Source organism: Stegodyphus dumicola, chromosome 5 (genome assembly GCF_044657685.1).
Source record: "Stegodyphus dumicola isolate Sdum_Otavi_A_Nest chromosome 5, ASM4465768v1".
Lineage (NCBI taxonomy): Eukaryota > Metazoa > Arthropoda > Arachnida > Araneae > Eresidae > Stegodyphus > Stegodyphus dumicola.
Genome location: NC_140772.1, coordinates 229,876,817 through 229,901,890, shown reverse-complemented (window position 1 = coordinate 229,901,890; position 25,074 = coordinate 229,876,817). Strand labels below are relative to the sequence as shown.

The 25,074-nt window shown below is 31.4% G+C and overlaps 2 protein-coding genes across 3 annotated transcripts in view; both read right to left on the bottom strand.

The window, feature by feature from the left end:
* Positions 1-763: 763 nt before the first annotated feature.
* Positions 764-7,843, bottom strand: LOC118182713 (uncharacterized). Its single transcript, XM_035352100.2, has 2 exons — positions 4,090-7,843; positions 764-1,918 (listed from the first exon to the last, which is right to left on the bottom strand). The coding sequence occupies exons 1-2, from the start codon at positions 4,243-4,245 to the stop codon at positions 764-766; spliced, it is 1,311 nt and encodes a 436-aa protein (XP_035207991.2). The 5' UTR covers positions 4,246-7,843.
* Positions 7,844-22,961: 15,118 nt separating this feature from the next.
* LOC118182711 (uncharacterized) overlaps positions 22,962-25,074 on the bottom strand; it is a 71,742-nt gene continuing 69,629 nt past the window's right edge. For both annotated transcript variants that reach the window (XM_035352097.2, XM_085817758.1), the window contains exon 4: positions 22,962-23,746. In XM_035352097.2, coding sequence (XP_035207988.1) covers positions 23,705-23,746 — 42 coding nt within the window. In that variant the 3' untranslated portion in view covers positions 22,962-23,704. The remainder of the gene's footprint in view (positions 23,747-25,074) is intronic.

Sequence of the window (25,074 nt, the reverse complement as noted above, 5' to 3'; positions counted from 1 at the left end):
ATTTTTCCAAGTAAAAGGTATTTAAAACCCAACTCATTTATACAATACCTTGATATCTCAATTAAAGCATATGTTGTATGGTATACTGCAAAGTGAGTTTCTTTGGTTAGGCAACCAGAGGTTAAATTCAAATTTTTCCAACTATCTAGCCAATTCAAAAAGTTATTCATAAAAACATATTTTTCATCATTTTCTACCACAGTGAAAGGTGTTTCAAATACATTATTTTTATGAACCCCTTTAAAAATAGATTTCACATTTACAATTGACCACCATGTGTTTATTATTTTAATAAAGTTTCCAGTTTCTTGGAAATTTATTATTTCTTTCTGCTGCCCAAAAGAAAATAATGCTTCAACAACATTATCATTAAAAATCTGCAATGCAAGCTTTACACTTTGTTTTTCTAAGTTAGTTGGATATAGAGCTTTTATTGTCAGACCATAAGCATACTTTAATAACTTACCAGTTTCAGATTCATGTAATTTTTTAATACAAGAAAAAGATGCAGTTTCAATATGTGAAGCATCATCAAAACTTGGGAAAAACATACTCTGATTATTATTTTTTTGATTTATCCAGTTATTTCTAATGCATTTTAAAATATGCACTGTATCAATAATAAAAAACATTGGCCTAGATTTGTCAACAGGGTTTTGATAAACAATACTAACTTTAGGTGGTTCGGAAAACAGAGACATAGCCTTTTTATTAATCGAATTATTGTCAGTGACAATAGCAATAATTTTAAACCCAATATTTTCTAATCCCACAACAATTTTTTAATATAAATATACAAATTATCCGCACTAAGTGTTTTCACTGGCAAAATATGTACAACATCCTTATAAACAGATAATAGGCTGCGAATCATGAAAACATATGCACTAGATGCAGCATTTTTGCAATTATATGCCATTCCACACAAATTACCACCTTTATAATCAAATGCTTGATTTAGATGAATTTCATCAATCATTAAAATAACAAGCAGATCTTTTTCTGATAGTTCTTGAAATTTAAATTTTATGTAGCTTAGGAACTTTTGGTTGTATTGTTCATTTATTGGATATATATTAAAATCTGAAAAAAATTTCTGAATGGTCCGTGGATGAGGCATAATAATATTTTCTGAATTTCGAATAAAATTATATGCATGTGGTGAAATTGTGTGAAGTAAAGTGGAAAATATTAGAAAGTCTGCAGAATACCTATATTGTTGTTTTTCTGAATTCAAGTTTGATAGTTGCTCAACGAGAAAATTTATTTCATTGTTTTTATGTGGAATCTTCTCTTTTAAAATTGTCATTAATTCATTTACAATTCGTAAATAATTTTGAATACTGTCTTCAGATGAATCATTTGAGGCAAATAGGTCTAATTTCTCTAAAATACTTAAAAGATCTTTAAGGTTGTTAATTTTTGATGGGATTACATATTGCTTCAGTGATTTAATAGGTATATTTCTAACTGCTACAGATATATTCAAATTACAATCAATCAATAATGATTTTAGAATTCTTGGATGATTGTCATTAGAAATATTAAGAATCATAGTATGTATAGGCCTGTGTATAACTATCCAGTTATCTGGTAAATTCACAGTATTAAAACAAATTTTTAGTTCATCTAAATTATAAAACATTTGTTTTCGTTCATACTCTTCCTTTTCAGCTAAGCTACAGGCTAAGGCTTTTTCGAGTGCATCTTGTTCTCTTTTGAGTCTTTTATGCTCTGGTGATTCCCTTGATGAAACACTGGAACTAAGATGACTCGGACCATCAGGAAACAGACTTGGAATTGCACCATTCTTTAAACGAGGATATGACAATGGTATAATGATCTTCTTTCCAGTTTTCTCATCAAAGAATTCAGTTTGCCTCAGAACATCCTCTTGCTTGAAGTGAAGTTCACACACCTTTTAATATGAAAAAGAACAAATAAATAAACATGTATCAAAAGGTTAAACAATTATAAAATCGTAAGCATTCGCCATCCTTTAAATACATGCACAGTCTAATAAGGGTTTTATTGTATTTTTATTTAATCATGGCAAAGCACTCAAGAGCTATCTGCTTAAGGGAAGGGTTACCGTTGTGGAAAACGTTCATCATTTAATTTCTTTAAAAATAATACAGGGCGATAATGTTTGGATGGTAACAATTTGAAGAGATATAGCCATTTAAAGTGCACAACGCAAAAAAGTGATGCAGCCATTTAGAGTGAATAATGCAAAATCTTAAAACAAAACTATTAACTCTTTTGGGCTAAAAAGAGCCATGGATGCTGTCATAAAGTTTTGAAAAGTGCAAATAATTAGCACATGTTTGTTGTCATATGTCAAATGCATATAACATAAGTAATATTTAATTGATACATCCTCAGGTAACATACAATTGCTCATGTATATATAATTGCTACATCCTAAATATTTCTTTCTTCAGTTATTTGAAAACAACACTTGGTTATGGAATTACATTCAAAATGGTGATAATACAGTTATAAAAAGAATAAGATTAACCATCAGTTGATGGATAAGAATAAGATTAACCACATTCATTCGTACCATTCAAATATAAAGTTACTGGCTCTTTTTCTAAACATTTTTACAAATGATATGTTCACAACCAGAAGTACAAATTTACTTGTGTGCCTATGAATGTTTATATTTAAGAGCATAAAACATCATTAGTCATTAAAAAAATTCATTTTTCTTGAATTATTGAAAACATGTATAAGTGCTAAAATATGATACACAAAGAAAAAAACAAGAATTTGTATATTTAACAGTTTATTTGCAGTAATTAAATATTTTAGGCTATTCTTATGTAATTTTGGAGTGAAATATTCACATTCATCAATCGTGTTTGACATTATATTACTGTGGAAGGCTCACTAGATTGCTTATTTTCCATATAATTTTCTTAACTTTTTTCAAAAATTTTAAAAGTTATATAACTTATTAATACAATGAAACATTTTCATATTCCACTGCAACAAGTATAAATAAACAAAACCCCTTATATAAGTGTTTTTAGATAAGAAATTAATGTAAATTTCAAGCCCACAAGAACTTACTGCCAGTAGCAAGTGAACCACTGTAACAAGGTAGGTGTTATTGGCATAAGAAACTCGTACTTTTATAGATGTGTGTGTGCATGAAACAATTTAATAGGCTAATTAGGATTTATGCTAACATGTAATGAAAACTAGTAAGCTTACAATCTTAGGCAATATTATTTGAACAAGACAGTTTAATTTAAACACCTTGTAACTTATTCCAGAAATTAAAATAATTACTGTCAAAACTAGTCCATTTATACGATTGTTTTCTTTTACATATATTTCATAATTTTTTTAAGGATTTTAGAATTAATAAAGTTTAGAACATTGCATAATTAGCATTAATTTCCTGTTCACATGAGTTACGAGCAAAATGCATTCTCAGATTCTCCTAGCATATAATAAAGGGGCATTGCATACATTCAGTTTTAAAAAGAAAAAAAAAAGAAAAATAAAATAGGTGGAACGAGACTTATCTAAATCAAAAGAAATAGTATACCCAAACAGTTAAATACTTATATCTAAAACAACTTTAAATTAACGGCTTTAAAATTACGACTTGAAGCATTTTATATTTATCTACTTAAAGTTATAATATGAACTTTATAAGGTTGGTGGATTTTCTATTGACTAGTTATTGAGAAAAGGGTCCATTTTATAATCACTTTAAAATTCAGTATAAGCTCTGTATAACATAAATTCCTGAAAGATTAATCAATCCCAAATCAATGTGCGTGTTATAAAGATCCCGACGCCGAAAATATAAATTACTGAAAGAATTCATTAATAATACTCATTCATAATGGGATAAGAGAAATTTCTGCCTAGTAAATAAATATATAACTATGCTTGTATAGAAAGTAATTAAAACTTCGTTTTATTTTCTATGGTTGAATGCAATGGAACTTCAGTAAATTATTTCCCTTGCATTGAGAATTTTTTGTTTTCGCATTTTCAAGTCATGTTTCTTTCAATGACATTAATCTTTCAGGAATTTTCTAATTTAAAAATGAAATGCATGCTTACCTTTGAATGTTTCGTAGGCTTGAATCCATCTTTTCGTTTGCAGTTCCAAATCCATTGTTTTCTCAGTTGTTCTTCCGTAGGAAAACTAAATACAGCCACCTTCGGGCCATTCTTATAATTTCCTTTGCATGTTGCAACACAGCATTTATGTGGCATAATAAAAAATAAATAAAGTAATTATACACCTCGTTGTGTAAGATGTGCAGAAAACCATAGATCACACCTCTGCCCTTTTAAGGGCACTCAAAATTATGATGCGAAGTGTGTCCTATGTTCAGGATCACATCCAGCATCCTCCATATCTTGCCCTCGTAGACCAGGCAATCAAAATAACGAAATAAGCAATGAAATTCCAATGAAAATTCAACCATCTGCCATGAAAATAAGTCAAAGTTCGGATAATACTGCAAAATATCAAAAAAGCCAAATAGGATCACATGACCCTATCAACCAATCGGAAAATAGTATATCATACTTTGCTGTACTTCAAGGAAAAATCAAAACTCAAGAAAATAATAATACTAATAATAAGAAAGACCAAAGAACCAATAGAAATCAAAATAATACCCAAGAAAGCAAAGGAAAAAATTTAGATCAATTTATAGCCTTCATGGCATCAATATATGATCTCTATGATGACTTCTGTCAAGCTAATACCGTCACAGAAAAAATGTCAGTAGCTTTCGAAGCACTCAGAATCTATGAAAACATCAGCAATGACTAATAGCAATAACCACAGAAATTACTCAAAGGCAAATAAGCTTAATTATATTAAATCCGTCTTCTACAATTGTAATGGAGTTATCAGGCAGCACCTACAAATTACAAAATTTATCTTTGAAAATAATATCAACATCATGATGCTAAATGAAACTCATCTGAAACCCAATAACAAATTCAAAATTGCCAACTACAGTATCTATAGAAATGATAGATTACATAACAGTGGAGGAGGCACTGCTATAATCATTAAAAATTCTATCAGACACATGGAATATCAACTTCCTATCTTTAATTCAATAGAAGCCTGTGCTTGCCTTGTGTATAGTAATAATATTACACCCTACTTATTTGTCTCGGTTTATAAACCTCCACAAAAAATTATCAATACAGCAGAAATAGCTTATATTTGCAATTTGGGTTACCCCACATTAATTGCTGGTGACTTAAATTGTAAACACCCAGCATGGAATTCAAGATATACAAATAGCAATGGCAACAGACTGTATAACTTTATGCAAAATTCTATTATCAATATCCATTCTACAACTGAACCTACTCATATCTCAACCTGCAATAGTCATATCTCAGATGTCATAGACATACTCATTACTAGCAATATCCCACAAATCCCTGATCTTATCAATATCCCTGAGCTGGATTCTGATCATAACCCAATTATGTTCATCCTTAATAATATCATCCATTACATGCCTCCTCAGCCAACTAAAGTAAACTGGACAGATTTTAAATACATTTTAAATGATAATATTTCTGCTAATGCTAGTATGACTACTCCTGAATTAATAGACAATGCAACAACTCATCTAAATAATAAAATTATTGACTCCATCAATAAAGCTACTAGAAATTCATCCAAAAAATACTACTCTCTACCACAACATATTACTGAAGAAATTAGAATTAAAAATAGACTCAGGAAAATATGGCAAAGAACTCGTACCCATACTGATCACATCAACTATAAAAGAGCATACTATAAAGTTAAAAAATTATGTGATGACTATAAAAATGACAACTGGAACGATTACGTAGAAAAATTATCCCACACTGACCACTCTATTTGGAAATTAGCTAAGAAACTCAGAAGAAATAATGAAAAAATTGGACCTATTGAATGTAACAACAATATTATCCATCATCCTGAAGACATAGTTAATGAATTTGCTAATGTATACGAAGAACAATTCAACATCAATAACATGAATCAGCAAGAAGACAATAGCATAAAAGAATCTGTACAAAATTTTCTTAACTCCAACAGGAGTACAGCAAATTATCCTACCACACCTACAGAAGTTATATATATCATTAAACAGCTCAATCCCAAAAAAGCAAGTGGATATGATAAAATATCCAACACTGCAATTCAGAATTTTCCTAAAAAAGCTGTTATTTATTTAGTTAATCTGTTCAATGCTTGTCTCAGAAAAAATTATATCCCTACTGCTTGGAAACATGCCACTATAATTATTATTAAAAAACCTGGAAAAGATAAAAAACTGACCGCAAGTTATAGACCAATCTCTTTACTACCAGCTATTTCAAAAATATTTGAAAAAATTATTCAAAAACGTCTACAGCAATATGCGCAAGACAATAATATCATCTCTCCCTTTCAATTTGGATTTAGAAAAAATTATTCTACTATTCATCAAGTTTCCCGCATCGTTGAGAAGATCGGTGAAGCTTTTAATAAAAAGGAAACTGTCGCCGCTCTTTTCCTCGATGTGGAGAAAGCGTTCGATAAAGTGTGGCATACAGGTCTCATTTACAAATTAATTAAATACAACTTTCCTGCTGCATTAATACAAATTATTCACAACTACTTGCAAAATAGATTTTTTCAAGTCCGTATCAACAATAGTTACTCTACAAAAAGAAGAATAAATGCTGGTGTTCCTCAAGGAGGGAATTTGGCACCGTATTTATATATCATCTATACCAATGACTTTCCTATCTACCCAGGTACTGAAATAGCCCAATATGCTGATGACACAGCAATTTTTTCTATTTCAATCAACCCTTCTCATGCGCAACATAAATTACAACAAGCAGTTGACAATATCCAAGATTGGCTAATTAAATGGAAAATTAAAATTAATCCTCATAAAAGCAATAACATAATTTTCAAAAGAACAACTAGAAGACCAGTTTGTGAACAGCTTTATATAAATAATCAACCTATAAATAGAGAAAACACAGTTAAATATCTAGGCATCCATCTTGACTACAAACTCAACTTTAAAGAACATCTTCATGCTACCAGAACTAAAACAATGCAGGCCTTCATGAGTGTATACTCTATTATTAATAGCCATTCAAAACTTAGCATTAATACGAAAAGAATCATCTATTTACAACTCATAAGACCAGTCATGCTGTATGGATCACCTGTCTGGGCTGCAGCAGCTAAATCAAACAGAAATCAACTCCAAGTTATACAAAATAAAATTATTAGAACCATGCTGGGTGCCCCTTGGTTTATAAGAAATGAAGTTTTACATAGGGATCTAAATATTAATACAATAGATGAAGAAATTCTCAAAACAGTCTATAAATTTTATAATAAAATGCAACAACATCCCTCCAATATTATCCAAAACATTGGCAACTATGACTATATAATTGAACAAAAGTATAAAAGACCTCGAACAATTCATCATAATGTTCGGTGGTGAATTTTGCTATAATCATCAGTAATTTATCATCATCATTATTACATGATTTACTATTTAATCAAGATTTACTCCACTACTGTTCTTTGTACATTACTGAAGCAAGAGTTTTTCATAATAAGATTCTTGTATCTTATTGGCTAACTACAGTCACACCTATTTATCCTAGTTTTCTCATCTTTTATTTCATATTTATCAACAACATCATTATTGCAAATTTATACACTAACAAAGAATGTTAGTATTTATTGTCATGCATCTATTATATAAAAAATTTTGTATATATAGTCGAAAATACTACGAAATATGAAAATTCAAGCTTTTCTCGCTCTCGCCAATCACCATTCTGGCTAAGAAACACGTGACCAGTGGCTTTCAATTAACATCCCAAGAATATGACTTAATAAAATCATTCATAATTCATGAAGCAAAAATTCTACCATTCATAAAGCCTTAATTGGATTAATCATTGATGAGTCATGTACTTTAATTAGTACGATACTCATAGTCTAATGTTACGACCTGACCTGACCTGACCTTATAAGAGATAGACTAACCCAATGGGCGGGGCGCGCGTCACTGACATGTCGGCAAGAAAAAGCAGGGACGATCTGGTTTACTTTAACATCTGGTTTACTTTTACTACGCTTTTATCACATAATTCTTTTTAATTATTAAATGTGATACGTTGTATAGTGATGAGATTATGAAAGTCACAGTTTTTTTTTTTTCAAATAGGATTTAATATATCTCATTAAAGCACATTTTACTGCATTTCGCGTATTTTTTTTCACGCGTAATTCTTGTACAAACATCTTTACTTTGGTAAAACTCTAAGTACAAAATTTATGAACTTAATTTTGCTTAAAAATAAAGTAAAATTAAATAAGATTGATAATACGTGATGCTTTGAAATAAATAAGATAAACAAGATCTGATAATTTTTTTAAAAAATTTAATGAACATTTTCAGGCAGTGATTTTCCAAACTATAATAACATTACAAAACGATCATATTTATTTGATTATATGATTATTAAATTATTAACATAAAAGTAGACTAGTTATTTTAATAATTCATAAATTTCGGAGCATAAAATTTTCTGAGCGTAATGAAGGGAAAGAAAAAAGATAAAATAAAATCCAGAAGCACTCAGATTTTATATTACGTCCAAAAAGAAACTTTTTTTAAAGTTTTGTGTGTTACTAATATTTATTGAATATCATGTTCTTCGCCCGTAAACCACATACATTTGAAAACAGCATATCTTTAGAATTTTCGCACTGGAGATAAAACTGTTATTTTCCGTACACTGCTCACTTTGAACTCGTTGAGTTTGTTAATGAAAAATTCATTAAAGTTTTACAAAATATGAAATAGATTAAAACAAATTCGAAATTCGGCTGTCCAGATGCTGGTGGATTACATTATTCAAAATTTGATGTCTCTAGATACTGTCGTTTTTGTCACAGTGCGAGAAACATACATGTATTCATGCAGATTCTTCATTATTTAATTTCTTTACATATAAAACAGGGCGATAATATTTGGTAACAACAATTTGCAAGGAGGCACGAACATTCATAGTAAAACAGTGCAAAATTCCGCTTCGAAACTAACAGCCTTTCTAGGCTACCGCCACTTTGGGCTGATAAATTAAATTAACAGTAAATAAAAAAAATCTTATGCAGAACTAAAAAAATATTTAAAAAAAATAATCACTATAAAATACAAGGAAAATTAGTTATTACGTTAAATAGAATTTTAATATTAGAATTAAATGTATAAATATTTTTAAGACGTCAAAAGTGGTTATCACTATGATGTATTATGAAATATATTTGAAATAAAATTCCTATATAGAAATTGAGCCCACCAGCGGCCGAGCGGTAAAGTCGCTGAACACTGGTAGTTCGGTCCGAGGTTCGAATCCCGCGAACGGGCTGGCTGCATGGGTGTTTTCGTGGTTTTCCCCATGTGTAACGTGTATACGAGCCAGTTTCCCTTAGAAAGTCCTCCACGAAAGGCATCCCTCCTCTTAGGCAGATAGCCCTAATAATTAAATACACCAACACCAGCCTTTATACACATAATTAAATACACATAATTAAATACACCAACACCAGCCTTTATAGAAATTATGCTATAATACTCATCTATAATTTTAAAAAAGCAGCACAATTTAGAATTTTAAACAAAACTTTCGAAAATTCATTTTTAAATAGTTTAGTAATTTTTACTTATTTACACCAAAAAAAAAAAAAGCATAAAAATTTCAAGAGAAAATTGCTTGTTTAAAATATTATTTTCTAAAAGAAGTAGTTACAAATTTCCTTACAGCATAGGAAAAGCTAAAAAAAATACCCAGCATGCAATAGCTTTATAATTATTTGGAACGGTAATTATGCTTGATAAATATGCTAAATTGTTAAAAATTAATCTCAGTTTCAAAAATAAAAATATTTAGAAATTCTAATTTGTGAAATGAGAAGCTACAACCAACTTTTTTTTTTTTTTGACAATTATACACGCTGCAATAGGCAACCACTGTTAAATTTCTGCAAGTCGTCCCTACTCCTCCGGATGTGATCAAGGTGACAGTCTGCAACGCCTCAGACGAGGGAGGAAACCCGTTTGGGTAGTCTATTTCTTATTAGGTCCATGACCTCGAGCTTATCTCCACCACCAGCAAAGTTGCGCCGTCGAGCTGTACTTCCGGCTCGTGCAGATATGTCTGTCGTGCTGAATATATAACGAAGTCTTATTACAATAAGCGTGCAGTTGTAAGTCTCCGATTAATGAAATTGGTTATCGGTATTATTATCAAAACAATTCTCGAGTTATATCTGTGTCCTTTCGACAGCTGACGGTATATTACTGGGAATGTCGCACGATTTGTAACAAAAATGGCCGTCATCTTATTTGTAGCATGGTTGTCAGTGTTGCTCGTCTCCACGACAACAGCAATTCAACACGGACGAAGTGCGAGCTCGCACGGCGAGGATCTGATTCCTCATCATGGTCGATGCGAACCAATAACCATACCCATGTGCAAAGACATACCTTATAATGAAACCATTATGCCAAATTTACTGAACAATCAGAAACAAGAAGACGCAGCTGTGGAAGTGCATCAGTTTTTCCCTCTCGTTAAAGTAAAGTGTAGCCCCGATTTGCAGTTTTTTCTGTGCACTATGTATGTTCCCGTTTGCACTTCAATTGAAAGAGCCATACCACCATGCCGATCGCTTTGTATGACGGTTCGTGAAAGTTGTGAACGACTTCTGAATAATTTTGGGTTTCAGTGGCCCCAAAGCCTAGATTGCCATAAACTGCCAGAAGCAGGAGGCGATATTCTTTGTGTTGGTAAAAACAATACTCTGGTATAGTAATTTTGTAATTATTTGTACTGTAAAATTGTCTTAAATCATAAATGTCAATATTTATAATAAAGATACCAGAATTACATGATATAGCGTAATTGTGAAGAAAATTCAGAAGAGATGCGTTAATGTCATTAGAATATGGGATAGAATCTTGAAATGAATATAATTTATATTTTTTAATACTACCTAATAATTAGTGCCCAATAGAAATTGCTGGCATTAATAGTTTTAAGTGTTTTTAAATAACTTTGTTGAAAATAAACGTGTCATTTATCAGTTCAATTTCATGTCTTATATCAATGCATATGATATATTTTTAATGATAGAATTTTATCCTATCTTATTTTATGTGCCATTACTGTGAAAACCTTCTTGCATACTGTAATGTACAACTTTTTAATGAAAGAAATAGATGGCTCATAATATTAATAAGCATATAGTTAGAGCTCAAAAATTAGCAGAAATTAAATAACATGAAATTCCTGAAGAATATTTTTGTAATTTATAAAAAAAAAAAAAAAAAAAAAAAAGGTTTTAAGAATAAAGTATTTGAATTAGAAGGTTTAAATTTTAAGAATGAAGGTAAAGGAAGAAGAAGGTTTTAAGGTTAAAGGGTTAAGAATAAAGTAAGAGAGGTAAAAGTTATAAAGGTTTTAAGAATAAAGTAAGAAATTGGCTATTTATTACCTATTTATTACAAATCCATGCAAGAAAAAAATTATATTAGTTAATAGCCATGTATTTACCTTACTAGGGTCAGATTAGACTTCTTTTAAACTTCTGACCATACTAAACTCATATTCACACTAAAAATGAAAATTGAAATTGAATAATTGAGCGCTGCAAATTATTATCATGAAACATTAATAATATATTTGTTTGATTATTTGATATATATATATTTGCTTATACTATAATATACATTTGCTTGATATTATATTTGCCTGATAATATTAATAATACATTTGCTTGATTGCTTATCCTTAAAATCATATGTAGAATTTTAGTTGACAAAATTATGTTCTTATATAGCATGAAATTTGAAACACAAATTTGTTAATGAATTGAATGGAAAAATTGCTTTATATTGAAATAAACACAGAACAAACAATCAGTGCATATGTATCATAGGATTTACAAAATGTGTAGCCCACCAGCGGCCGAGCGGTAAAGTCGCTGAACACTGGTAGTTCGGTCCGAGGTTCGAATCCCGCGAACGGGCTGGCTGCATGGGCGTTTTCGTGGTTTTCCCCATGTGTAACGTGTATACGAGCCAGTTTCCCTTAGAAAGTCCTCGACGAAGGCATCCCTCCCCTTAGGCAGATAGCCCACGAGGCTTTGCCATAATCACACGCAAATGTGTAATTTATACAACAATAGTATACCAATTATAATGCATTAACCTATTAACTGTCATGACCCCCATTTAAGGATTTGTCTTAGTAGGGGAAATTTGGTAACTTTAATTAGGTTGGCAACAATGGTTACTTTTTTTACGTTGTTGAGAAGTAATTGTTAAAAGAGTGAGCTGGAGAGTATTATTTGTGAGAAGAAGTAAAATTTTTGTGAGTTTCAAGATTTCAACATTTTGAAACATGCCATATTGTAATGTACACTGCTAAAAAAAAAAAAAAAAAAAAATCCTATATCTCCCGTTCTATTGCACCGATTGACGAAATTCGAATTGCGTTTTTCATGTCTCGAAAGCGCGACTTAAGATATATATTGGATTTATATATAACATCATTCTAACATAGATATTTTGACACAAAATTGGACTTTTTCTGAAATAACATACCACGTGTTTTCCATACTTCGATTTTACTTCTCAAATTATGCCTAGATATAAAAATTGTAATTTATTGAGGAGGAATTCTTAATTTACAGCACCCTACTTGTAATTATTATTTTTTTTTCATTGATGCCCGAGAGGAAAACGGTCCATCGTTCATTCTTTCAAATAATGTTAATAAAGTGCGTAAACCACATTTTCATTGTTATCGCTTCCATTAAATACGCCAAATTTCAAAATGCGCCGAGGTAAAAATTCCCGCATATCATAGGAAATTTTGAATAAAAAACTCTACTTTTTTGCAGGTATCCTTAGAAATACATCTAATTTAACAGGATGGTAAAAGGTTTATAGGTTATAATACAAAATGTTTTTCGAAAAATTTATAAAAATCATTTGAAAATACAAATTTAAAAAATAAATTGTAAAACATGGATGAATTTTATTTGGAATCAACCTAAATTTCAAATTCTGTAAGAAGAAATCAAGTAAGTTTAGTAAAAAAAAAAAAAAGAGAAATTAATCAATATACATCAAATTCAATTAACATAGAGGAGCTAAAGTTTTGAGAGGTAATTTTTTTAAAAATTACTTTTATTTTTACAAAGCTGGGCAGTTTGGTATAATTTAAGTCGTAGAATCGAAATATGGAAAAAAAAAATATCATGTCATCTTAGAAAAGGTCCGATTTTATGTCAAATTACCTATATTAGAACATTGCTATGTATAAATGTAACACATATCCTAAGTCGCGCTTTTAAGACATGAAAAACGCAAGTTAAATTTCGTCAATCGGCCCAGTAGAACGGGAGATATAGAACTGTCTTTTTTTTTTTTTTTTTTTTCCTGCAAGGTAGATCATTTCCAACTCCTATGTAGTGCCGTGTTCTCCAATGGTTTTAGAATATATTTACTAACTATTTATTGTCAATGTGAATTTTATTTTCCGGTGAGTACTACTTGAATGTCGATCTCTACTTGGGGCTCATGGCAGATCCCATCTGCATTCCATTTACTTTCCAATTTCTAGTCTCTATGGCTAATGTCAATCCAGACACCCAGAAATAAATGAAAATTGAGGAAATAAATTTGGCAGTTAATTAGCTAATAAGTTGCATAAGTAATGTTCCCAAACTGTAAGATATTTTTTATTCACAGTTTTCCATCACTTTCTATCAGTGTCTAATGCATCCTTCCCACATTCTATTCTATAATTTTGCAATTTAATTTGCAGATCCGGAAGTTTTAAATAGCAGCACTTACATTCTTCTTATCTATAAGAAGAATGTAAATTAAATAGCAGCACTTACATTTTTCTTATCTATAAGAAGAATATATCCTTATATCACCTAACAATAAACTGATATGTTTTTCATAACTCTTTAAATTTTCTCATTTTTTCTTTTAAGTACACTTGACTTAAAACTTGTTTGTAAACCAGAATTTGCCAGGTCGGGAAAAAAAAAAAAAAAAAAAGTTTTCAAAGCTAACTTTTCTAAAACATGAGTACATAAATACAAAATATTTACTGTTGCGTATAATATTATAGTAGTTTGGATTATAATAAAAGACATAAGAAACCTAGGCAAGGAATTCTGTACTTTGAGAAAGCTGCTTAATTTGAATCAGCTGCATCTGTCTGCAGAAATATTTAAATGTCATATAATCGGGATTATTTTTTGCTTCTACACATTTCAACAGCAGATTGATATTTCCCGTAACTCTGATTATTTTTTTGACATTTTATCTATGTAATCATCATGATCATCAGAAACAGAAAACCATCTAAATGACTAATCATTGTTTCAAATTTAGACTGCCTATCACAAATTAACTCTTCTTGAAATATCCATTTCAAACTTTCATCAGGAATTTCATTTTCGTCAATAAAAGTTTCTATATTTAAATCTTCCAATATTTTAAAAATACAAACGCTTTTGCAGAGTTCACAAATTCTAATTTCAGTAACCAAATATTCTTATCGTCTCTTATCGATGACCAAGAAAAGGCAAGATACTTTTTTTTTTTTTTTTTTTTTTTTTTTTTTTTTTTTAACAAAGCAGTTAACAAAGCAGTTTTTAACCTAATAGGTTTTCCAGACAGGGAATACAGTCCTTTTTTTTCCTTCGTTTCAAAATATTTATCACACCGACTACTGATTTCAGCTTCTCTTCTTCTACTGTTTTTCTTTTTGTGGGAAGTTCCTTTGATAAATAGGTAGACTGGTTCTGCAAAATCGTTGGGTGAACATTTTTTTATAATATTGAGTGCGTTCTGAGAGCTACTAAAATGTGTTCCATCATCAAGAACGATTTTAGTAAAGATATATTTACATGTTCCTTTTGGCGATAATTGGCGATTTTTTCTCCATCATTCAAATTCACCGCAATCACGCAACGAATTACGTCATATAATAGGGTTTCGATAGCATGCAACTACTCAGGTTACTATAAATGAAACAACAACTTGGCGATAAATGAAACAACTTAGCGATAATCCAAGAGGCATCGTTAAATCTACTCTAAACCACGATTTTATCTTCTTCTTCATTTTTTTTCCCCCTCAAACGACAAACACTTTCTTAGAATGTTTAGTGCAAACATAACTATATTTTCCAGGTTTTTTTCAGGTTTCGAGGAAGAATTTAAACACAGGTAATAAATTGGCTTTATAGGTATTTTGCCTGCTTTGTATTGTCAGTTGTTTGATGGTAAAATCAATAAATAATGATTAATGGCAAAGCAGCTGAAAAGTCTTAACCTAAATTTAAGTGATCATTTCGGCTCCTCGCTGTACCTTTGCAAGAACTTCATACTTTGAGTTCTTTCCCAATTATCGGTAGCAGTTAATTTTCCCTGACATTGCTGTTTTTGATAGTATAGAACCAGCTGTGTTTTCTCCCAAACCTGTCTGAAGTTTACAGATAGAAAATCTTCGTTGTGAGAAGGCTCAACTAGGCTGTAACTCTGTAGATATATTAGGTTATTTGGAAGCAGGAGATGTGAAAAATGTGCAATGTCTTCACCAGAACTCGAACCCAGGACCTCTCGAATACGCGCCGAGCGTGCTGACCACTACACCACGAAGCCATGCTAAGAAGGCGGGAGAAATACGTCATATACTTCCCCTTTTAAAGGGCGACTGCGGATTAGGGGACCCAATCGTCTAATCCTGGTGGTGGAGAATCATCATCCACCACCTTTTTTAGTTCGGGCGGCACTTTAGAGTCATTATATTTTTTTGAAGCAGGAGATGAACAATGGCCTCGCCGGGACTCGAACCCTGGACCTCTCGAATACGCGCCGAGTGTGCTGACCACCGCACCACAAGAGCATGCTAAGAAAGCGGGATTCCACTCCTTATAACCCCACAATTGCAAGAGGGGACAGGAGGCATGTCTTGAATTTCCAAAGTTAACCATTGAATTTTTGTTCTCAAAATTGTTTAAGTACCGCTGTAAGATTCCTGCCTTTAAATTAAAGCTGAAAATGGTAAACCTTAACTGGTAAGCGAATAATCGCTTAGTTCGGTGAACAGAACTCAAGAAGGGTTAAATACCCTTTATTATTCAAAATAAAATTAACAGATGACTCCTTCTTGAAGTTTACAATAAAGCCTCCACTTGGGTTTGAACTCAGGAATACCAAGAAGTAAAACTTAACTAAAAAGATATAGCCGAAGCTATCAAGATTCTAACAGAGTTGGCCTCTTAACGCGAACTAACGGCGAAGCTATCAAGGGGCTAAAGTACGGCCGAACGTAATAATAGCTTAAGAGAGAGATGTAGCCTAAAAGGAGAACGAGCGCTGCTCAGAATATCTGGCTCTCTAACGAAGTCAATAGAATTTTAATTTTAAATACTTCTCTTCCTCATTTGCATTTGACCACAATTCTGAAAATACGTCCTGGCCGGAAATTGTAAGCTGAAATTAGGAATGGACAGGAAAGTAACTTTAACTAAAAATTAACTGTTAGATAACGTAGGATAAATCTTACACAGCATTCAGTTGATATCTGCATAATATGCGGACAAATTTAATGGTTTAAACATACTTAGTATTTGTAGAATTTCGCACATATGTACATTTATCACATGCACCAAAATTTTGCTCTCTCAATAAGATTCAATTTGAATAGAATTCCGAACTTACATTTTCCAGAATGGCGATTCCTGGGATAAAATAAATTAATCTAGAAATCATCAAAGCATTTACTTTTTATTCTTCAACTACTTTGTAAGCGTACAGTTTCAAAATGCGGTGAAGGGGCGTGTTGTGACTTTTCTATCAATGAACAGTGGGCAGGTTTCGGTTTGACCTATTTTAATTACAGCAATGTACATGAGGATTACCTGCCTAAGAGGGGGGGGATGCATTCGTGAAGCACTTTCAAAAGGAAATTGGCTCGTAACCATGTTACATATGAGGAAATCATAAAAAGACTCAGTCCTTTCGCCAGGTTCCGAATGCCCAAGGAATCAATTCCGATTGTGAAACAAGCGTAATACCTTGAAGCTTACATAAATGGTCCATTCACGTGGACAAATGGCATAAAATTTATAGGAAATAATTAGCCTTGTGTGTCATTCATTCACTGCTTACCATAATTTGGAATTACTCAAGGTTAGACCTTGCCGAAAAGCAGAACTTGGCTGATCGCTACTCTGGGCACAGCTGCAAACGAAACATTTTTGGCAAAGTTTTAAACTGTTCCCCGTTGCCGGGTCATCGCTTCCTCAGCCAGACGAAACATCGCCTCCAGTCATTCTTCAGTATCATCATGCACCCATAAAGACACTATTTGAGAATGTCGTGTTTCTTCACATGATCGAGGCTAAAGTGGAACATGACCATATGAAGCTACGGTCAAGTGGCTGATTTTACCATCATTATAAAAGAACCAGATACTCTTTGTTTTGTCTTTCTTTTGTATCTTACATATCCACTTATGATGTTGATTTTGATATTCACTTTTCATCTTGACGCTCCAGACCGCTATGACGGATGCAAAAGACTAATGATAAAGTACTAAAACGCTCTATAACATTAACGTCAAACATTTTAAAAATGAAATTACACATTTCGTTGCGTTCATAAAAGGAGAATCTATAGCCACTCCTATTGATTTGTACAAATCACTTTACATTACAAGATTCACTAAATTAACTGCATGTAAGCGTATTTGTATTGTTTATATAAATATGACTTTATTCAGTTATTGGATTGTAGATGCACTGTTGAGAAATTGGCAAGACATAAAACGTTCCAAATTAAATTTTTATTATTATTATAAAGTTTTGTTATTTTTTGCAACATTAGGTTATCTATGTAGCGTTTATAATTTACTTTTATTAATGCACAATAAATATTGTATTTAACCCTTAATTTCAAAAGTCATCACTAATGAGTATAGCTACTGTAATTTATAATAGAGTTCTTTTCACGTAAATGATTTATGACTCAGGAAAAAAATTGTCACAGCGCAAGCGTAATTGAGGCAAGTTTTTTACTCAGTGATAGGAGCCGGCAATGGATATATGTGATTACTTCTGGACCTCCTTTTTGTTCATCCATGCAAAACAAACAAACAAACAACAACAAGAACAAAAATAAATAAAATAAAAGTAAATAAATAAATAAAAATAAATAAATTGCCACGTTTTAGACATTTGCTCATCATCCGACTCATTTATGTTCCATTACTGTCGGTTTAGCAAAAGAATTTATTATTCTGAAAGGTATTTCAATTTTGAGTGTTACTCGTTTATTGAGAACTCTGAACGAAAAATACAATTGAAAAGTTTCTAAAGCCTGATCACTCCAGCAGATGGCAGCACAGGCTGTTCGTTTAATTTAATTTTACTTTCTCTTTTTTATTTCATTTTTAATTCTTTCATTATTATAATTTTTTTTTTTTTTTTTTTTCTGTTTTCCGAAGAAGTAATAGTTTTAGCGTTAGTCTGAAATGTAATTTCAGCAATTTTTGAAGATATAACCATTCCCTTTTTTCTCATGCACACGTGTATAGAAAAGAAAATGTATTATTTAATAAATCTTCACATAGATATACAGAAATATGCAGCAGCAAAGAACGGCGAAAAAATAAAATCTGAAGTTTCTGTTGAGTTTTTTTAAATAAAAAATTCGTTAAAATTTTAATAAATATGAAATAGACAATAAAACAAATTCCAAATTCTGGCTTCCAGGTGCCTGTGTTCGGATGGAAGACTATTTTAAATAATAAAATATTTGTTGTTATTCAAAGTTTGATGACTCCAGATACCGTTAATTTTCACCATGCGAGAATACATACATATATTCATGCAGATTCTTCATTATTTAATTTCTTTAAATATAATACAGAGCGATAATATTTGGTGGCAACAATTTGAAAAAAGATTTGGACATTTAAAATGATTTGACGCAAAATGCCGTTTTGAGACTAATAGCCCTTCTGGGTTATTAGTCTCAAAACCAAGGCTTAATTTCTAAAAGTAGAAGCGTCGGAGCCCTATGAAGGACCATCACGAAAGAGGAACAAGAGTAAATCAATAAACAAAATGACTATTAAAATCATTAATAATTTAAAAAATTAAATAGTTAAGGAGTATCAAATTAATTAATAATTATTTAATTGATATTAATAATTAATATTTATTAATTATTATTTAACTTTTAATTATTGTTTAATTAATTCACAATTTATTATTATTTATTAAAATAATTAAAGATTAAAGTAATTAAATAATTAAAATTAAATAAAATGTAAAGAGATAAATTAAAATTTAATAAGCGATTTTTTATATAATTTTATTGCTAAAAATGAAATTTTCTAGAACAAATTTCTACTAAAATTATTGTTCCGTTACATAAAAAAGTGCCGGAGCCTTCTTATTTAGAGCTCCGGTGTGGTCCGGCTAGAATTAGAATATATCCCTAAAACTAGGAAGTACCGGAGCCGGGGTCCGGCGCAATTTAAGCTCTGCTCAAAACGATTATTAGTTACTCTTTTTATAGCCATGCACGCGAGAATTCTAGTTAAACCGATAGGTAATGCCAACAAGAGCCTAATTCACTTAAACTGAACATAGGAATAAGGTAAGAAAAAGTAATATTATTGTAATTATTTAAATTCTTTTTAACTGCATTGTTGCTTCTCTATATTTTTTTCTAGTACTGTGTATTATTTTGCTAACTTATTTTTTATTTATTTGTTGCTATTAGGATAATAGTTTTTGGGTTTATTTTATGTTTAATCAAATTTGTGGCCACCTGTTGTTAGTTTGAAGCGCAATGTATAAAATGTAATGTTTCTTATACGGAATTGTAGATCTTTGAATTCTGGGTGCAATAACATTTGAATTAAAAATTTAGCTGAAGAAGGACGCGAGAATTCGTTCCTGATGGGCCTTGGCGACATTTGGTGATTTTCTGCAGAAAAACAAATACGTTAATAAATTTTAATTTCAAATTAGACTTAATTTACTCTAGAATACTTCGAAGCAGTAAAATTTTCTCGCAGTGTGAATTTTAACCATTTTTGCATTAAATCCGGCTGCTTAGAAACTTTTTACAGTGATACTTCAGGACCATTATCAAACTTTTCTCGACATAGCGGCACAGAATACTTCACAGGCTTAATGCAACCCGGAAAAAAAAAAAAAAAAAAAAAAAAAAAAAAAAATTAAATTAAACACACACGCACTCAGCCTACTAAAACGACGCTGTAGTTCACTAACGCATCCTTTTAAGACCAAGGACGAAATTCCTCGAACTTTCTAGCCATCCGATGGGGCTATCTAGTTGGAGATCCAAAGAGATAGCCAACGGTTTGTGATGTCATTAAACTTCCAGCTTCCAGTAGACAGGCCTGTGTTTAAGAAGTACTGGTAGTAGTGATTGGCCTTTTGAAGGATATTCTAGTTAACAGTTTGGAAAACTCAACAGTTTAAGCGATAACAAAAAACGAAAAGACTTAAGGGTCTTGAATCCTTCGAGCTGGAAAACAGCAAGAACAATACATTACAACACTAGAATGAAAAACATATCTGTAGTACATGCCTCGGCATAAATTAATAGGCTGCTACTTTTTTCAGATCAACAAACGACGCTCTCAAGGGAATGTGAATAAAGGGAACTGAAAGAATGGCTATCAGATGCTTTAATAATGAAACTGATTAACGATTAACTTTTTAAACGAAAAGAATCGAAATCTAGCTCATCATTAACAGAGTTAATAGATGACGAAAGAAGTATATAGGATGATTCAGAACTCATGCACACTACAGTGAATAGTTTTTTTGCGTAGGGGACATATGGGGGCAGGTGAGGACTTGAGGCACACGCATAAGTAGTTAAAAAATAAGATATGAGATGAAACATAAATGCGTCAACGTCGTGAATGGTGTTGCTTGGTAAGACATTAGTTATTTCTCACATACGTACAACCGCAATTCAGCCTATAACCGAGCCTTCTGTTATTCAGCCTATCTCAGAGATGATATCCTCAATAGAATCAACTGAATTTTCATAAATGAAGGCCTTCAGCTATTCCCATAAGAAGAAATCCAGACTCAATAAATAAGACAGAGTGGCCAATGAACTGGTTCACCATGGCAAATCCATCACTTCCCAAGACTAGAATCCATTTGCTCATATCCGTGCTCAAATGGACTAAAACCCCATTATGCTGAAGTAACAAGTGATTATGAACGACAGTCGCTAAACATCTTGAAGCAATTCTGATAAAAGATTTTCCAGAAAAATGCAATAGGATCTGCCACCGAGTCCTATGGTTGAATGTTATGGATCAATTAGGAAATGTTCACTCAAATATTCATGGAGAACTGCTCTTGGAATGCATGTGGATGTGTAATGTATGGGCTTGAGATTGCCCACACATGACAACTCTTTTCATCGAAAGCACCTTCATGTGTAAATTCGCCTAATCTGTAAATGATACATAAACTTTTAAGTCCGGCCACACTGCATTATATTGCAAAAACCTTTCGACAGTATCTCATGCGCAGATGAAAACATTCCGCTTTCAAAATCAAGTTCTCTGAAATTGGAATCAGTGTAGTCGCTATTCGTTTAATAGTCCTAAACGGTAAGTTGATTCATACTTATATTCAATCATGATGGAGAGAACCATTGTCTGTCAAGGTTTTTTTGTCATAATCTGATATCCTTGTAACGATACGGGTGTGAGTTAAGATTGCAATAAAGGACTTCTTCTTATGGTGGGACTGTTCTCATGCCAGAATCATTTACTAACTTTTGGTACTTTTTTACTTAAACATGACACTCGGAACTGTGACCATGATGGCTTGGCCTATTGCTGTTTGTGCTTTAGATATTTAACCTGGTCAAGCACATTTTCAACATGTACTATATGCTCAAAATTTAATTACATTTGATGACAGTCTATATAGCTGCGAGTAATATAACAAATATTCAGCAATAAGTAAGGAGAATATGATGTAACGTAGGAATGGTATGAGAGTTTAAACCAGCGGTTCTCAACCTTTTGGCTAAATCGTATCATCTAAACAAAAACTGAAAACCTTTATTAGCACTATATTTTACAATGATTATATTTCAGTTCCTTAATAGAAATATTAAAAAATATACATTTTGCCATTTGCACAACCAATTGGCTGTTTGTATTAAATATTCACACATAAAAAATATTAGATAAAAAATTGATTACCATTTTAATTATCAAAATTTAAGTTATTATATTTTAATTCTAAATTTTAGTGTGAAATTTGGGCCCGTTTAAGAGAGATCAATTTCTTTATGCCTGGTCTTATTTCACTTAGTTCTGATCGTAAATTAGAATCCAATTTTAATGTTGTTCTGCACTGATTTTTCAAATATAACATGGAAGAAAATCTTTGTTCACAGAAATAGGTTGTGCAAAAAGGCAATGAAAATTTAATAGCTCTATTTCAAATGCCTTTAAATTCTTTTTTTCGGTTCGGCCGAAAGTTAACAAGTTCGGTCATTTTTGAAATCTTCAGTTAGATTTCGATCACAGGAAATTTCTAAATATTGTTCTTTTTCTTCACGAGATCTTTGAATTTAATAGTTAAAGATACTTTGTTTCTTTACGTACCACCGGTTGAGAATTGCTGGTTTAAACTATTTCTGTGTTCACGTTTTTCATCATTTATATCTTGCTGAATTCTATTAAGAAAGAGACAAACACAATTTTTAGAATCTTTATTATGCATCATACAAAAAACGCAGTACATTAAAAATAATTCAGGTGTTTTTTTTTTTTTTTTTTTTTTTATTATTCACAACTACTCTTTCAAGTTGCCACAATTCGAGTTCACTATTTCTTTTTCTTTTCTTTCTTTAAAGTTACAATTATAAAAGTGTTTTTCTCTATGAGTTAATGTAATATAATTTACACTCTTTACATGAAGTAAGTTTCCATTGGAATATAGATTTCTGGTCCAAGACATAAAATAAAAGCGCTTATACTGTTGGCTTCCAACTGACTATTTGTACAAACACAAAACATGGAATCTAAGTCATGCTGAGGGTGAAGCAATTGTCTCGAATAAAAAAACGAGAGAAGGCACATATTGAATTTTAATTAATTAAATATTAATAAGAAGGTAACAAAAATATTTCCGAGGCATGATTTATAGATTTGCCTCAAATGTTAAAAATTTATCAGCAATGATCTGTACGTAAATGCACAAATAAATATTGTACAGTGCATTTAAAGGCACAGCAATGAATCGTATGATTTTGGCTCTTTATTTTCAGTCTACATCCTCATACATTACTGTATTTGCAAACTTTTTGGACGCCGAAGTCACACACATAAAGGAACTGAAATAATGTTGCGTCCAAGTGTAACAAGTATAACAAGTCCAGTGTGATTCTCAGAATGTTTGTTGACCTAGAAACAAGTAGTTTATAAAATCAGACTTTCATACTTTTTTCTAAGAGTTGAAAAATGCAGAGTAAGGCAGTTCGTACATATAGTAACTATGTCTTTCAACAGCCGATTGCTTCATACGGAGGAGGTGGCTCGGTGTCCTGAAAAACAAGTAAAGAAACAAATTTACACAATTTTATATTTAAAATTTATTTCCAGCTGCAGTTTATTGAAAAGCAAACACTTTCAATTCCCTGAAGGTACAAAATCAATGACTTTGTGGACGCATCAAAATGTCTTTTATTGAAAGAAACGATAGAAAAACTAGTGTCTATCACTGGAAAATGAGGTAATTCTTGAAACAACTCAGAACGAATAACGCAAAAACATAATAGTCCGTAAAAACTAAAATTAAAAAGCTGATGTGCAAACCACATGACTTCTCTGTATGGAATATTAAATTATTCGTACTTTTTCCTGCATTTCATTTAAACTTATTTCCTAGAATTTCATTAGATATATATTTCTCAGTCAACTAATTCAGTTCTCACTTCGTGGCAAGGCAAAAGTACATAAGAACTCAAAATATTTTCATTAAAAATTGAAAGATATAGACTAAATAAAACACTAAATGCAGTTAAAACAATTAGAAAAAATTACAATTAAAATTACAGTTTCTGCACAAAAACAAGCAATTCGGCCAGCAGGCAAGAAGGCAGATTTTTCGATGCACAAAACTAAAAGTTTCCTTTTGGTCCCACTTGGCAAAAAGGCACTGAAGTTGCAGAAAGATTTAATTTACTATTCTGTTCAAATGTAAACAAATATGGCTGCCATGGTAAAAAATTGTGCTTAGCCACACTTAAACAACATTTAAATTGTTGATAATTCTAAAACTATTGCATGCAGAATAACTAAAGGCATAAAGGCCTTAACCCGAAGATAACGACATAATTAAATTATTTTGAAAGCAAAAAATACACAATTTACCAAAAACAAGAATAAAAAAAATGAGCTCAGAGAGCTGAGTAACAGAGTGGGTATATATATATATATAGATATTTATATGCTTTTGGCTCGGACGATTGCACCCAAAGGGGGAGGTGCACAACTACATGTTATAGCAGTCCTATCTACAAAATTCTAACGTAGTGCGGCTACTCGTTTTTGAGTTATACGAGATATATGCATACGTACGTATGTACAGACGCCATGAAAAACTCTCTTCTGAACTCACTTTTATAATTAAGCGTTTTTTATTCTGTCCTTACTTACAGATGTCACGCAGAAACATCGATAAATTGCACACGAAAGCGGTAAAAATGGATATTTTCGTTGAACTATGCTACCCGAAATTTTTCGCGATTAAAATACTTTATTTACATTGTGCAAGAAAGTAAAAATGACAGACTACAAACAGAAAGCAAATGATGAAAGTCAGCTTGGAATGCTAAGAAACTAAAGCACTAGAATACTAAGAAAGTGAAGC

Coding starts and splice junctions, on each gene's coding strand:
- LOC118182713 (XM_035352100.2), bottom strand. CDS start 4,245: ATGCCACATAAATGCTGTGTTGCAACATGCAAAGGAAATTATAAGAAT. Junction 1,919..4,089: donor AGCCTACGAAACATTCAAAG/GTAAGCATGCAT, acceptor TCATATTAAAAG/GTGTGTGAACTTCACTTCAA.